The sequence below is a fragment of the Myzus persicae genome, unplaced genomic scaffold (genome assembly GCF_001856785.1).
Source record: "Myzus persicae strain clone G006 unplaced genomic scaffold, MPER_G0061.0, whole genome shotgun sequence".
In the NCBI taxonomy this organism is placed as follows: Eukaryota; Metazoa; Arthropoda; class Insecta; order Hemiptera; family Aphididae; genus Myzus; species Myzus persicae.
The window spans coordinates 172,273-189,246 of record NW_019103005.1 but is presented as its reverse complement, the minus strand read 5'-3'; the positions used below and the strand labels follow the sequence as shown (position 1 = coordinate 189,246).

The 16,974-nt window shown below is 36.8% G+C and overlaps 1 protein-coding gene across 1 annotated transcript in view; it reads right to left on the bottom strand.

Annotated features, from left to right (window-relative positions):
• Window positions 1-464: 464 nt before the first annotated feature.
• The window catches only part of LOC111033559 (ecdysone-induced protein 74EF), a 114,568-nt gene continuing 98,058 nt past the window's right edge, over window positions 465-16,974 (bottom strand). The window contains exons 8-12 of the mRNA XM_022314348.1: window positions 9,785-9,907; window positions 9,235-9,471; window positions 3,154-3,561; window positions 2,840-3,032; window positions 465-1,033 (exon numbers count right to left, since the gene is read on the bottom strand). Of these exons, the coding sequence (XP_022170040.1) occupies window positions 925-1,033; window positions 2,840-3,032; window positions 3,154-3,561; window positions 9,235-9,471; window positions 9,785-9,907 (1,070 nt within the window). The 3' untranslated portion in view covers window positions 465-924. The remainder of the gene's footprint in view (window positions 1,034-2,839; window positions 3,033-3,153; window positions 3,562-9,234; window positions 9,472-9,784; window positions 9,908-16,974) is intronic.

Here is a 16,974-nt window from a genome sequence, read left to right as displayed (position 1 = left end):
ATAATAATAACATTTTCATTTTATTTTATTTTTTGTTTTTCATTTGTTCCGAATCGAATTTATTTTCCTAATTAAAATAATAATATAATAATTAAAATTTTGTACACGTTTCGAGATTTGTTTTAAATATATATAATATATACTAAAAACGTAGAGATCGGTCAAACTAACAATAATTAATTTATATAATATAATATATATATATATAATTTAATAACTTTACGTTTTATATTTATATATATATATATATACATATTTTTGTTTTTTTAAATTTTTTTTTTTAACATTAAATATAATATATTTTTTTAGTATATAATATCAATAATATCTTCTCGGTTAATTATTGTCAGTCTTTACACACACACACACATACACATATACACTTGCACACAGTTGGCGGTTGTAGCAGCATATAAGCCACACAGCCAGCAGGGAGTACATCAAAATATATTATTATACAAATATTATTATAATATTATATATTGTTCAAACGGTAGCAGCGACGACGGTGGCGGCACATACGTTCACGAGAGAAAAACATATAATAATATGAAAAAAAAAAAGAAACACAAGTTTTTGCGCGATATTTACACGGCGGACGAGTTTGAACTCGGATAGTGCAGTATGCCAGTATTCTATATACTAATACAATATATGGTATATAATAACAGCACACGCACGCACATACATTCATCTTATATACAATATGTTATATACACCATAGGCAGGCCAAATCTTACCTACGTACAGTAATGGTAATAATATTAATAATAAAAATAATAAAAATAACGACGAACTGGCGACAACGATTCTGCACCCGAGGTTGAATGAATAAATTATAATATAGCAACTGCGATGGTGAAGATGACAATATATAATATATTATCACGATGTCTTTGGTCGTTTTCGGGTTTAAGCACATTCTCATGCGCCGGAACAATCGATCTCGACAATGTCTTTGGGAACGTCGACAAACTGGTACACCAGTCTTTGGCCGTCCACTTTAGCAAGAATTCCCCTCTGGTAGTAATACCTGTGAACGAAAAAACGAACGAACGGTTATTGATGTGGATGCATTACATTATGCGTTATCGAGATCATTATTGATGAACAATGAATAATGATAATAATTCGTTCTGCAGTCTCACAGAGTCATCCTAAACGGTTTTGTATTCGTGAGTGTAAAATTAAACTTTTGAGTATTTTGAAACTTTGTTTGGAATTTAATATTACGTAGGGCAGTTTTTTTTATTTCAAGTACGCGAAACAACATGAGTTAAAAGTTTTGATCAACGATCGTGTTCAAATACTAAACGAACATATTATTATTTATTACAGTTTGTTTGTTTATTATTATACGAGTATTTTATTGAAAAAAACCTAAATCTGTAACAGAGTAAAACTAAATTTTTAATAGGTAGCTTATTATTAAAGTACATACAACATAAACGAACTTGAACTGTTTTAATTCGAAAGGATTGAAAGATCTGTTCGAGAGGAGATTGCTTTTAAGGGAGGGGGAGGGAATCAACTTGGCGAAAATTGAATTTTGATCTTATTCTCTAACAATTAACATAATAATACATGGGTACACCTTTACGGCTATACTCCACACGGAGACAAGCGGGAGAAGAACATTGTAGTCACATGTCATACGGAAATCGGTGGCGTTCGCGATATGTGCGTTCAGTTCCTAAACATACATTTTAAGTACCTATCCGGAAATGCTAGGACTTTGGAACCTATAGTATAGCTCGATAACATACATGTATTTGATAATTTTCACAAATAGCTCGACGTAAGCGGAGTTAATTAAAAAAATTAATTCGAATTCGAATCGATAACAGAATAATGCATACTTCGATAAAAGAAAATCAATTCGTAACGAACATGTATTATTATAATAACATATTATAATGTACAATATTAAATTCTAAGCGTTTTTGTTGGCTGCTGCATATTAAGGAACATTATTAAAATATTATTACGTTATCTCTAACAGACCGTCGTATATAAAAGCAAACGCGGTGTTTACAAACAACGTCTGGTCGTCGAAAGCGAATTAATCGATAGATCGATATTATTACATACCTATCGGCTATTAGATAGGTAAGAAGCCAGTGCAGCTGTATATATATAGTTATGTTTAAATGTTTTATAATGTTATTATTTATTATACAGCGATCGTTACTGATTTATTCGAACGTTGCACGTTGTGCACGTGCGGCGTTACCAATATAATAATGTAATAATACAATATCAGACTAATATACCGCCGGCAAGTGTGTAATACAACATGAACATATAATACAGCATAAGTGGCTATTACTAGTTAATATTTTTGTGACAGGATTTCCATACACTTAATATACTAAGAGGCTGATATTTGTATGCATTAAATTATTTTTATAAATGAAAAATGTTAACGTCTGTTCCATCCTAACCTGCATGGAATAACATATTATGCAAAAAAAGTGTTCTTTATAGCGCTGAAACTGTCTGTATCGCAAAATTAACAGTTTACCAAATAATAGTATCAATTTGTATTGAAATGTGCATTTCATAATTTTTCAAAAAAATATGTATACCTATTAACGATACACAGTATCTCATTCTTTAGTATCGAAATATGCATTTTGGTGAGCTAAAAAAATATGTCATAATATGCTTTTATTCGTTAAAGAATTCAACGTCATGAAAAATCATTCAGTTAACGCATAATCGTCCGTTCTCCCAAGTTATTGCTTGTTATTACTATAATATTATTGTATTGGAACCGTTTTTGATAGACTCTTTAATATCATAAGCAATAATAATATATGTTGACATAAATTCGTACCTGAGAGCACGCCCCATCGTTTCGTAGTTCATGTCGGGTTTGTTCTTGTGCTCTCCCCATAGCTTGGATACCGCTTTGGAGTCGACTAACTTGAAAACACCCTTTTCCCGGTTCAACCATTTGATGAACCTCGGGCAATAGTCGGAGTTTTGCAATAGTTTCAACAAAAATTCCCAAAGGTACGTCGTGGAACCTTAATACGAAAAAAAAACGAACATCGTTAGTATATAATATAACATTAATAACAGATCAATCATAATAATTACGCGATTTATTTTGCACATCGGTAAAATTACGAAACAATAATAGTTTACCTTCTCGGCTTTTCCTCTTGGGTCCCGTGGCTGGACACGTCTGCTGTTGGACGGCTCCCGGGGAACCGGCTGCAGACGGCCGCCCGACGCCGCCGTACTTCTTGGGCTTCTTGATGCTGCCGCTCTTGTTTCCAACAGCCTTTTGGTGGTACATGGCCGCGGCCGCGGTAGGCGCCCCAAAGTCCATGTAGTACAGATCGTTGAGGTTAGCCGCTCCGGCGCCGTTGGGCTGGTAACAATTGGCTTGGATGACGGACCCGCGACCGACCACGGTTCCGGCGCCAGGGAGTGCGGCCGATGGCGGGCACGGTGGCATGGCGAAGTGGCCGCCCGATGTGGGGCTGACCGCGGAACCGTAGCCTCCGACGGCCGATGGGTGGTAGCCAGCAACACCGCCTCCATAAGGATCTGCGTACGAAAAAAAAAATCAACGTTAGTAAAAAAGTAACTTAGCAATAACATATAATTTTAGGTATGATACACATAATTTGACAAAATATTTTTTCAAGCTTAAATATTTATATTTTATTTATTATTTACAACATAATATAATAATATTATATTATAGATGCGAACATGTATATTTAGCGGTCGTCTCAAGGGCGTTAACGAAAAACAAGTGTGCGTATTGTAACACGTGGTAACAGACGAAAAGCTGGTCCTGTTGTGTAGGTACTCTACGGACTAGAAATAATAATTAAACGATAAGTAAGCTACAAAAAAAAATACCTATATTTTCGGTTTTTTTTAGAATTATTATAGTGGCGCAGTGTTCTCGACCTTGGTTTTATTGCTAGGTACCTACCTAAATATATAATATCGGGACGGCGGAAGCGTCAAAACAATCTGCATAAATATAGTAGTATAATATTTAGTTCTACTAATATCCACTCATCAGGTAATATTTAATATTCCAACTGTTCGAGTTATTACTATTATATTGCTAACGTTTATTAATAATGTTTCGCCCGCGTTCACAAGTTTTACCTCCCGATAACAGTTTCTAAACATTCCAAACGCGTTTCTGCACAAAAAACAAATACAATCACCGTGCACACGATGTAGGTATAGTAAGTTAGTACTTCATTACTCGTTATTATTATTTTAAACAGACCGCCGCCGTATAAAATATATATAATATAATGACGTCGCGCGTTCACATTTTTCCCGGTTTTGCGCACGAGACGTCCTTAAAAGGACGCGGACGGACGCTACAAGACGCTTTAGCGAGTATACTGCAGTGGTGGTCATAATAATATACAGATCGCTGTCATCTCACTGCACCAGCTCACCAATAGAAATTTATCGTAATAATTCCGATTTTTCGATCGTCTGAATCCGGGAAAAGCGACAATTTCGAAAGTTTCTAAAGTGCGCGCATCATGATGATATTAGAGTATGGTTTGCGTCTCGGCTATCATATGCAAACAATACAATGTGACGTGTATATAATATAAACGACGAGTTTCGCAATCTCATTATATTTATTACATATACAATATACAATATACATGAGCCACGCACGCGGTCTATAGAGAGCAGGAAACCGTTGTGGGAACGACCGACGACGACGACGCAATTTCTCATTCAAAATGAGATTAAAATATTATAATAAAACGTCTCTATTTCCTATTATATATAGGTATACGCATTACATACGTCCGGACGTATTAATAATATATTGTTGTGCCGCCACCGTTCCGTAAACGGATTTCCGTTTCGTCCGGTCGGTGTTTTCATTTTTTTTTTTTATCATACTGCGGTCCGACCTGACGAGAGGCTTATTCGCGGACCAGTTTCAAATATGCCTATACGGACGTATACAAACAACGTTGTTACTAGTAACTTTTTGTACTGATTACAACATACATCGCATGCACGTCATAAGTAATAATTTAATATTATTGTACTGACGATTAAAACGGATCGTATAGGTTTATACATAAACGTGGCTGCGGTGCTTCCCCGCGCTAGTCCTCAACGACGAACCGGTGTCGAAACCCAGACGGCGGTATCCATATGCATATAATGTGTATTTTTTTCGTTCACCTTGAACTTGATCGACCTATCCTTCTCTCAATCTCAATCTCTCTCTAACACACACGTACACCGTGTGTATACGTCACGTCCGTCGCGATCACGGACGTATGTGTGTGCGCACGGCACAGTGCAGTGTTTTCGTACGTGCAACTAATAATATATCGCGAAAACCCTAATCACGTGTTACGTGGACGAGGAAATGTGGAATGATCGTTAAAACGATAGGTATCCAAAATAACTACGATAAAGTAGATGATACGATTATTACACAGATTACAAGCGGAATGAAAGAATGAACTGACTTTAATCGTTCACATTTTCAAATAGAAAAACTGCGGAAGTCGACTTTATCAGTAATTACTCAGTGTCCAATGTCCATTCCACCTTTGCGACGAGTTTGCGCAGGAATTCGAATACAGTGTCTCAATATCGTTACTGTGGTGGTGGAAGAAAAGGTGGCGATTGGGGTGTGCCTCTCTTAGCCCTCTCTAAGCCCCTCCCAAAATTATTCAAAACTTCCCTCAAAATTAAATTTATAATTGTTTTTGTTATGTAATTAATTGGCTCATTTTGTTTATGAATATTTTAACATCCCCTCGCCATAAAATAGAATAAAATCTCCGACTATAGCACATAAATACGCACAATATTATAACAATTGTGAGAGTATAGAGTATCTCCTATATTATTCCATAACATACTGTGATGTGCATATTTATATTCATAAATTTATAATGATATTACCAACTAAATTCATAAATATTCGAAATCAGTTCATTGTTTGTGGAACACCCTGTATTGTAAATTATAATAATAATATACCGTCGGTATCGTCTTTCCGGGAACGAAAACCAATCGACTTGCGCGCGCGTGGCGTCCGCGATTTCCGCGTTTCGCGCCCACTGAGCGCATACGTAATGTATATAAGCTGCTGCAGCTGCCGTCGCTAAATCCATCCGCCTGTGGCTCGCGAGTGCTATTTTCAGACCTAAGCACGAGCCCGGCCCCCGACGCCGTTATTCGCATTCCGCCGGAATCGGATGGTCGCCGTAGCTGTGCCGGGGCCTACCTCGCTGCGATTTACGTGCATCGTACGTAGCGAGCGTCCCAAGCGAAAAGTCGTATTATGTTATGGTCCAAAATTTTGAAATTCTATTAATCAATTTATTTAAAATGTTAGGATGATAATCCGAACACCAAAAAATACTGTACAAATCTGATCATTGCAGCTGAATAATGAGTAGAGTTTAAGGTTTTATATTATATTATAGGTATTCGTCAACTTTCATCACCCATAAATTAAAGACACTATTTTAAAAAGTATTGAAAGAATACTATAAATTATAGTCTATAACAGTATCATAAGTGTTGTCTAAAATGTTGTATTTTATCTCTCTACCATCGACACAAGCAATACGATTAAAAAAAGTAATCAAATTGAAATATAGTATTGTAATTAAAATTTGTAATTCATATTTATCTTTGAATTAATTAAATTTAATAATGGTGCTCGTCCATACCAATTTTATTGTCATCACTTATATTATACAGTGCGCTGGAAGAAACCGAAATTTTTTAATTTAATAATTTAATACGTATCGGGCGTGGTGGACAAAATGCGTTATTTCTCTAGAAATAAAATACGTCGTTGGTGTAGGTGTAGTCGATGTTGACGGTGTTTATTTAACGCTTTCGACAAACAACCCCGCCGAATCACAATACAAAATAATATTATAGTATACTTCCTGGTTTTATTGGCGCCGATTCGTCGCAACCAGTAATACTCGAACAATTGTCGATAATATAATAATATTGTGTTTCATAGGTATCGTTTTGTTGTAGCGGGTGTGAGAAAAAAAATGGATCTCGCAGCGGGGAGGAGTGGCGCGCAGGTAAACGTTATTGTAGATAGGTACCTTGTAGTGTTACTATGCGAAGAAGGAATAAAAAAAATTACCCGACAACACTCGGCGACGAACGCGGAAGTCATTTCGTGTATAAAAATAAAAATCGCTATCGAATGGAACGGAATTTGCGCGTGTGAGACGACGACGATGACGACGACTCCCGTGAAGCATCGTCGAAGGTCGACGGCGGCGGCGTCGACCACGTGACCGATGGGTTCTCGACGAGTGGCAGCGGAGCGTTACGCAACGGTGAAGGAGGGGAGGGGGGCGAGGCGAACGCTCGCTCGCGCGTTTTTTGAATAACAACATGTCGTCGTCGTCGTGCCTAAATTATTTTAGCGAAAATTCGTACTCTAGCCAAATGAAGGCGCTCGTATACGAGTAGACAAAGTATATAATAAGTTAATGCATGTGCACGCGTTTTATGTGCGTATTATGTATTAATAATATTTTTTTTTTTCATTTCATCATAATAATTATACGCACACGACGTGTGTCTTTTTATCTGAGTACTCTTTGCCGCCACCATCGTCGCTCCTATTGTGCCCGACGACGACGAATAATAATAAGGTGGAAAAACAAAATTATAAGCTACTCGCCGACGTCTGCAATCTTCACCTTACGGTGGCGGTGGTTATATTATTATTATTAATATTTAATATTATCATCGTGCCGTGTTTGTGTGTTTACGTGTTGTACACTTCCTGGATGCGATAACGCAACAATATTATTATATAATTGCACGCGGCGCTTCATGTTATCTCGAAATAAGAGCGCGCACGTCGCGATATAAATGCGTATAATGATTTATTGATCACATTATTTCGACAAACACGCCCGTGCAGCGTATCTATCTACCTACAATACGGTTTTATGCAAATTATATAAATTATTGCGCTGGGCGGTCGCGAAGTCAGTCGCGGAACATGATAAGGCTGCGGAAACGATAGTATAATATTATTATTATTATTATTATTAAAACATAATAATGTATTAAAAAATATAAGACGCGCGCTATCGTTGTGGCGAAAGGTCACGGGAGGCGATCGCATATCACGAACATTTCACGATCTACGAAAATCAGAATGGATCATTATTCATTATATATATTTAGCTATAGTGTATTCGATATCCATCTCCAAGTATGATAATGCATGTATGTGGTATTATTATAGTGTGCGCGCGAGTGAGAGTTAACCTTGAAGTGTTAGTATGTCATTGCTCTCTCTCTCTCACTCAGTCTCTTTCCTCTCCTCTTACGCGTCCGCGAGTCCGTCTCGCTCACATCTGCATATCGTTAGAATTTTGTAATATATATATTATACTCTCTCACTCTCGGTCTTTTGTGTATATAGGTACACAATATCCACCTCTGCACTCGGTCCGACGTCTATGTGTGTGTCTGTCTCTTTCTCTCTCCCTCTGCGCGCTACACGAACTCACATGCATCCGCGCCGAGGCGGTCACGTGACCACCGCACAGCGCCAGTTCTCCCTTTCCGCAAATCGCTAGAAAACGAAATAAAAAACCACCAATCGTCCTCAGGCTACGCCACCGAGACCGCATTGGCAAGTGGCAACACTGTAGAATGTAAACTCGTTTTCATCGCAAAGATTTTTTTTATATACATATTTATTATACTGTTCCAACTTGCGTCTTGCACACACAGAGCACACACCGAAAGCGGGCGACTTGCGCCAAAACAGCTATTACTGACCAACCGCACGACCAATAAATTTACAACATTCTCTCTCCTCTACCGCCTCTTCCAGTGAGCACAGATTGTTGTCATCGTTTCCTATACTGTTCACAAACGGGTATAATAGTACCTACACGAGATACGCGGGATAGAGAAAGAATATAAGCGTATAGACCGCGTCGTAAGCGATGAAACGAAATAGCAAAAACATTTTGTGGAATGAGTCATTTCGCATAATCTTTATTTCTTAACTTTTCGTCGATTTCGAGAAACATATTTTATATATCAAAATTAAGTTAACTCGATTTTTGTAGTCGTCGTTTTATCTGGGTGCGGTTTTACTTTTTTGTAATAGAATTTTATCAAGTACAAAAATACTTAAATAATAAAGTGCCTGTGAAATTTAATTATGACAACAACATTGATAACACTCACGGTTGTTTCGCATGAAAAGAGGATGTTTGGGCGACGGGGGCGCAGGACCGGGATGATGGTAAGCGCCGGGTGGCGGAGCGTTCACTCCGTATATCCTGGAGAACAAGTCCTGTTGCTGTTGTTGCTGTTGCTGTTGCTGCTGTTGCTGTTGTTGTTGTTGCTGTTGTTGTTGCTGCTGCTGGTGACATTGTGCATTGCTTGGTGGATCCGGACTTGTACGACGGCCGCAAGCAGAGACTGATTCGACGTACAGAAAACAGCGATGAAACAAAACCAAAAAACCAAAAACATTAATCTCTTGTCTTTAACACCATATGATAAAGCTATAAGCTTGTAAAAAATAACTATAAGGTGGAAATAGAGATAAAGGTTCAGAGTCAAAAGATCGGGGACAAGTGTTTGGAAGGGGGGGGGGTTAGTGCAATATTATAAAATATTGTACTTTATGCACATAATAAGAATATTATTATCGTAGTAGATGTGGAGGATGAGGAAGAGGAAAAACTTAAATATATAATATAGTCAGTTATTATTGTGAACATAATCTGACCTTGGTGGTGATACTGGTGCGGTTGAAGCCGAGCCCTAAGCTCCGTGTCTGTGGACGTGTGCCCGCTGCTGCTGCTGTCCACGTCGGATACACCGGAGTCCGCGGGGCTGGGTGGAAGAGAGCCTGAAACGAAACGAGAAAACACGTTCAGATATACAGTATACATACAAACACTTAATAATAAAATATTTTACACAACGCGTTCAAACAACGAGGTGCACACTGGTTTTTTACAATAAAATGTATATAATATCGTACACAATATGTTATGTACACGTTGTACATGTATGATAATGTATACGAATTACGAGTAGGTATACAGGTATACACTATACAGTGCTCGCAAGTATATTTATTATAGTACCTATTCCATATTATCTGCAAAAGGTGGGCCACTAGTTAAAAAGTTATTTTTTGCAACAAGTTAGTTAACTTTTTATTTAACTTCTTAACTACATTCAATTACTGTTAAAATAACTTTTTTAAACAAAAATAATTTCTTAAGTTTAAAATGCATGAACAACATTTTTTATGTATATTCACTTTAAACTCAACAAATTAAATTCTTTTTTTCCTAACTCAACTAAAATTGAGTAATTACTTTTAATAAACTTGCCCATCTCTGTACGTAATATAATTATATGTAAGCGAATACCCAGAATACTATACATATAACAATATGATATTAATAGGTATACAAGAGACAATAGTAGTCCTGGTCGGGTTGAGTTAGGTCGGGACGGTATTAATTCAAAACATGTAGGCGGCAATAACTGCAATACAAAACTTTGTACTCATACATTATAACCTGCTGTGACTATCGGATTCTAGCAGTAATTATAATATGTTTTCTCAAACAATTCTTACTTTAATAATAATAATAATAATAATATGTCACGACAATATTTAATAAAATGTGATCGTCCCGTCGTTGTAGCTCGCTGCAGGTTTTCGAGTAAAATAATATCATAATTTTGTTTTACACATCGATGACGTCGGATTTCTGGGGTTCTCGTCGACCAGTAGATTAAATCCACGATTTATTGTCAACACGCGAAGTGATAATATTTAATCAACACGTGTGTGTATAATACCGACACGTAACGTAATTTATTGTTATAACCTAATATACAATATTTGGCGCGTGTCGTGCGCACTATGCACATATTTAATATACATACAACATACCTAATACATATCGTTATAGGTATACTAAGATTTAATATTATAAATTATATTTATCATTTTTATGAGTGTGGTATGGGTAGTTTAAAGATTTATATTACAATTGGTTGTTATTTTCAGCCGTTTATGGGACGGATCGACCATGTCGATTTGTGAGCTAAACAAAGTGTCGTAAAACTCTCAGCGTTACGAAACGCACTAGAGAATTTTCCTTAAAGTATATTATACTAGACATCAGCTGTATAATAAACACATTTTGCGAATGTATGACTATATACGTCAGCGATATCTGGTTCACAGCTAATGTCTGACGATTTTTTATTATTATTTATTTATTTTTTGCTATTTTCTGTCGGCAGAGATAGAACACGAGGTTTTTCGTAAACAATCGGATATGCGCACGTTACATAATATATATATAGTACAATATAGAGTATACATATAAATATAATATAGTATAGACAAAAAGACTAGTTAACACGTAAATATATATTGAACAATTTGAATTTTTCGACGACGTAGCAATGTTTTAACGAGTCAACGGCCTTATAGAGTATAAAGATAATAATATAATAACAAGTGTAGTTTTATGTACCATATGATACATAATATATTTTAAATATTTTTATTGTTTTTGTTGAACTAGATTATTTGTCCTAGGCGAATCTATGAGGTGGCTGGGGAAGGGGAGAACTTGGCCTCATAATATATATTGGGATAATAAAAGTCATGAAAAATGTTTTCTTCAATACGAGGCATAGATAAATTGGCTAAGAACAAGTAGATATGTTGTAAGACTATTTCTCAAATTTGGCAAATGCTTGAATTTGTTGTATAGGTACCTATCATTACATAATAAGATTGTCATGTGTCGATACTAACTTAGCAAATATGGTCTTTAAATAAGTATATTTAAATATTTCAATGATCAAAATTTGAACAAATATAAAAAAACGAAAAAATTAGGATTGTGCATGCTTGGTGAATCGTACTGGATAAATATTATAATAATTTATATAATATATTATACAATCCATTCACCTACAAATATACCAACTTAGTCAAAGGGTGCAGGGGAAACGTGTGAAATGTCTGTGGATTAATAAGGGGAAATTATGAGAACTACATCACCCCCGATAATTTGGTAGTTTAAAGTTGCACCTATATGGCTATATGGTGTTCATGCATATTATGTGATGAGAAATGCGCCCGGAAAGGAAACGTCTGGTGGAGAAAATATTTAAGAGACACGACGGCGACGGAAAGTCCCAATAATAGTCCCTACTCCCTATAGGTAGGTACGAGTATTATATAATATATTATTATTATAATACGCTCGTCAGTTATGACCGTTGGGTGTAAACGACCATATATATTATAGAGAAAAAGGTTAGTACGAGACGAAAACGGGTTTCGGCCGATTAAACGCGCGAAATAGATCCATTAATCACTGCGGCGGATTGACGGGCGTCGTCGTCGTCGACTAGCCAGACCTCGGACCGACCGGGTCCCATGCAAATGTCACGTCGGCGGCACAGGTGTAGATCACACGCGGTGGTCATCGCCATTAGTCATCGTGTCCGCGAGTCGGTCCCCCGGACGACGGACGATGACGGACAATGATTACGCGTCCCTTCTATATTTTGTATTCCTCACTATATCTGCGTACGCCGTATATCATTATTATTACTATTATTATTATTACAGTATAATATTGTAATTTCATGATACGTCCGAGAAGAGGCTATTTATCAGTCTTATACGGCGTTGGTGCGAACCGTGACGACATTGTTGATATGTTAAGTATAATAATTATTATGCGCGAGTGTTTTTATATTGTATAGGAAACGGCGGCGACCGTTACAGACAAAAGCAGGAAGAAGCAGCCGGATGACGACTGCTATGACTATGTCGACGGCGACCACCACCACCACCACCACCACCGCCACAGTATAATACGCTTCCTATAGGTCTACGCCTCTTCTTCTGGCCCGCGCAAGTCTTCGCCGTTCCAGGAGAGTCTGACGACGTCGCGGCGAAACCGGTTCGGCGAGCGTATAAATTCACTGACCCCACGCCGAGACCTTGGGAGTTTCTCTACATCGTGCGCCGGTTTTTTTCCTCGGTTTTACACGAGTCTTTCGATTTTTACTCTGAAACGGCGGAGAGCATCCCGAAAAGCGAAAAAAAAAATGCTATAATATATTATATACAATATGATCGTCCGCGTCCCTAGGAAACGATAAATAATAACTCATCGACGGATCGCGCGAAAAGGCGTAATCCACGGGATTATAATAATAACAATGATATAATATCAAATATACGCGGTGTATACCTATTTAAGGGACCGTGAGGGAAACGTACCCCGTAGAGCAGCTGCTGCTGTAATGTGCATACAACTCTTTTTTTCCTCTTTTCCGATTATTTTTTTTTTTCGCGTCAAAGACATTATATAATATAATATTATTATTATACTTTTTTTTGTGCTGAAAACGCGGAATTTCGACCCAAAAAGGGTGACGTAGGTTCTTCTCTTTGTTGTCGTCGTACGAGCACATCCTCATCTGCGCGGGTCGTTGTGCAATCGCGTGCATTTTATATATACAGCTGAACGACGGCAACGATCATAGTGTTCACCTGCAGCAGCAGTCCCTTTCATAATCCCAGCGGTGCACTCACAGCCACCGTCATATTATACGTGGTGATTTTTGGGGCATTTCCACCCTTTTTTCGCGCAAAGGGTTATAGACGGTCGTCATTTCTACGACGCAATTATTGCGTTCATAACATAATACACTGTAACAGCAATGTTATATAAAAGGGTTTTATCGAAGGGTTTTTGACACTTTTGTGGAAACCGGTGGCGCGTGTCGCTCTTTGCGCAATTTCAATGGGACCGACGCCTGCTGCTGCTGCGGCTTTATTATTTGTATTTATGTACGGTTGCATCGAAAGGGTTTGGCGCGCGCGTATATTGCGAAAACAACTTCGCGGACAATGCGCGTGCACGTAAACACACAGATGTTTCCATAATTCTGATGTTTTCGTCGGAAATCCAATACGCGAGGGTAGTACCGCCACCGCCATCGACGAGCGGTTATTAATATTATTATTATTATTATTATTATTATTATTATTATTATTGACGACGAATAGTTACAACAGACGAGTTTTTCGCGACCGACGACAGGAAACACGCGGTGTAAACAATAAAAAAAAAAATTATATAAATAGTTAGCGAACAAACATGACCTATAAATTAAAGAAGAACGAATAGTAAAAAAAACTTGCGGATGTGCTTGCGCAGCCCCCGCGGTTCGTCCTGCTGAGTATTACGTCACGATGGGTAGTTGTGCGCGACGACCGCAATGACGACGACATTGTAGTTGTGTTTGTGGGACGTGGACAGATTTTTATCGCCGTGCAATAGTTGCAATATTAATAATATATAAGATTTCGACTTACGAGACCGACCGACCGACAACGAAGACGTTAATTCGTTATGTTAAATTATTGTTATTATTGTTACTGAGTGTGTTTCTTTTTTTATAGGTATATAAAATATTTAATATAGGTACCCATTATTATATATTATAATGTTATGATCGAGCAGACGGATCCGTTTAATCTTGAAAAACGTTCGAAATCACAACGGTATAATACCTACATGAACCGCGAAACTACATATTATAGAATATTAATATGATTTGCGATTTTAAATTTAAATTTGACATTAAAAACTAATAAAATGTGATTTACTTGTGTGGGTATACCTAAATAATTTTATACTATAATCGTTTTTATGTCGAGTTTATATTTATTATAGTTAACATCGCGTTCTGCGATTTTGTAGACTGTCGGTTTAATGTAATTGAAGTTTGAATACTATTATATTTATGATACGATAACGAAAATATGAAAAATAAAATCATGAGCGAATTTGAGAATATAATAATTCATAATAGTGTAGTACTGTCTTGAATCTTTATAATATTAGTACGATTTTAAATAAACTCTTGAAACTAAAAACTGAAAAGTGAAAACTATTCAAATTTGACTGTTAGTTTTTGTTACCTACTTACTAGGTAATCAAATATAGTAATAATGAATGAGGAAAGTTAGCTCAGTATAAACTATCGTCTATACTAATTACTAAATCAGTATTAGTTTTCATACGAGTCATATACATAGGTAAAACACGCTCGAAGTACATAAACCGTTTTCAAGAGTTTATATACTGCAGGTACGTAGGTCGTTATATAATGTAATAAATGTTCTTTAATTTCAACGGACATCCGGTTCCGGCAATACGCCCACAACCGTATATATGCTATACACACGTTATGCTGTGTGCAGTTTCTTGTATTTATGTTATATATAATATAAAATCAACCAAGCGAGTTTATCCCTACTCGCAGAGATTATTAAGACACTGAGCATATACTTTTTTTAAGCCCGAATCTAATGGTATGTTTTGAAATGGGACACGTTCAATAATAATAGTGTGACATCGTTCATTTTTGTACACATAAAATAAATATAACTGTATTGAGTTTGAAAGTTTTTTCCGTCTGAATCTCCAATGTCTAAAGGATATTTCATTGACGAATTTAGAGGTTCTTTTTTTTCCGGGCACCTACGATATATTAAATTTTGTCGACCCAGATTGGCTCGACAATCTATTGGCTTAATAACGTTATACCTACATGCCGGTATATTATACATATATGTGATTTCCGATTCCGGGGGGTATATTGTTTTACTCCGCGTCTTTACGGCGACAATGACACGATTTTATGGTTTTTTTTTCCGTTTAACGTGTTTCTCGTCGACTATCCGCCTTGGAGGATAAAGAAAAAAGCCGATTCTCCGAGGTCGTTGAATATATCAATCCTAAGGGATTATAATAGGAACCTGTTTTTCGCGCTTGTTCTGATGGTCACTCACCGCCAACTGACCATCGGTCATCTACATACATAAGCATAAGGGGAGACCGATGACCTTTCCCATAAACCTATACCTATAAAACCGATTTTTTTACCAACAGCTGAAAGACGGGAAATAAATCGGTAGTAATTTATTATTTTGTATGTCCGTTATGTCAAAGGTCGCAACCGAATATTAAACTGACCGATGCACACTTGTATTCGTTTATAGCGATTGCGAACAACTATGAAAATACTGTTAAGAAGAAATCAAGCGAGACAACAATTGCGTTTTTAGACATTATAATATACATCAGGGATTTTATATTTTATAATAGTATATATATAATTTATAATACCTCCCTCGGTAGCAGGGAGTAAGCTATTAGTAGATAATAACAAAATGTATGAAAATAATATTTTATAGATTAATAATAATTTAGCTTTTACCTATAAGTTATGAGTTATGACAGTTATATTTTTAGTGTACCTATACTTTAAATTGTAATATTGCTGCAGATCGTTTGAATTGTTATATTGTTATGATTGCATAATAATAAACGTTTGGAATGTCGTAATTGCAGTAAAATGATGCACGCACTCGGAATTATAAATCCTATTCGAATATCCATATTATGTAGGTGTAATATAATTTATTATATACAATTTTTTTACTTTAAGCACCACTATAAAAGAGCGTCTCGCGTTGAAATCAAAAATAATTTTATTCGTAGTCCAGGTGTGTGCGATCTGCGTCGTATACACACATCACGAACACATTTATAATTTAATCGCATATTTTACACGCAAAGTTTGTCGCACTTTATGCGCTCCGCGGCTGGACAATGGTCAGGGGGAGGAGAACCGGTTTCCAGGGTGTATACCTATATTATTATACCGGTCGTGTCCGGTGATGTCCACATCGTGTACCAAAACATGGTCCGCTGACCACGGCGGTGGGGGTAGCGAAGAAACGATATCATGGGCTGCCCATATCCCTCATCGATATTGACCATCGTCCAGCGGTCGAACGGGTTTGACCGCCACGCAAAATATTATAATGTACGCATACGATAT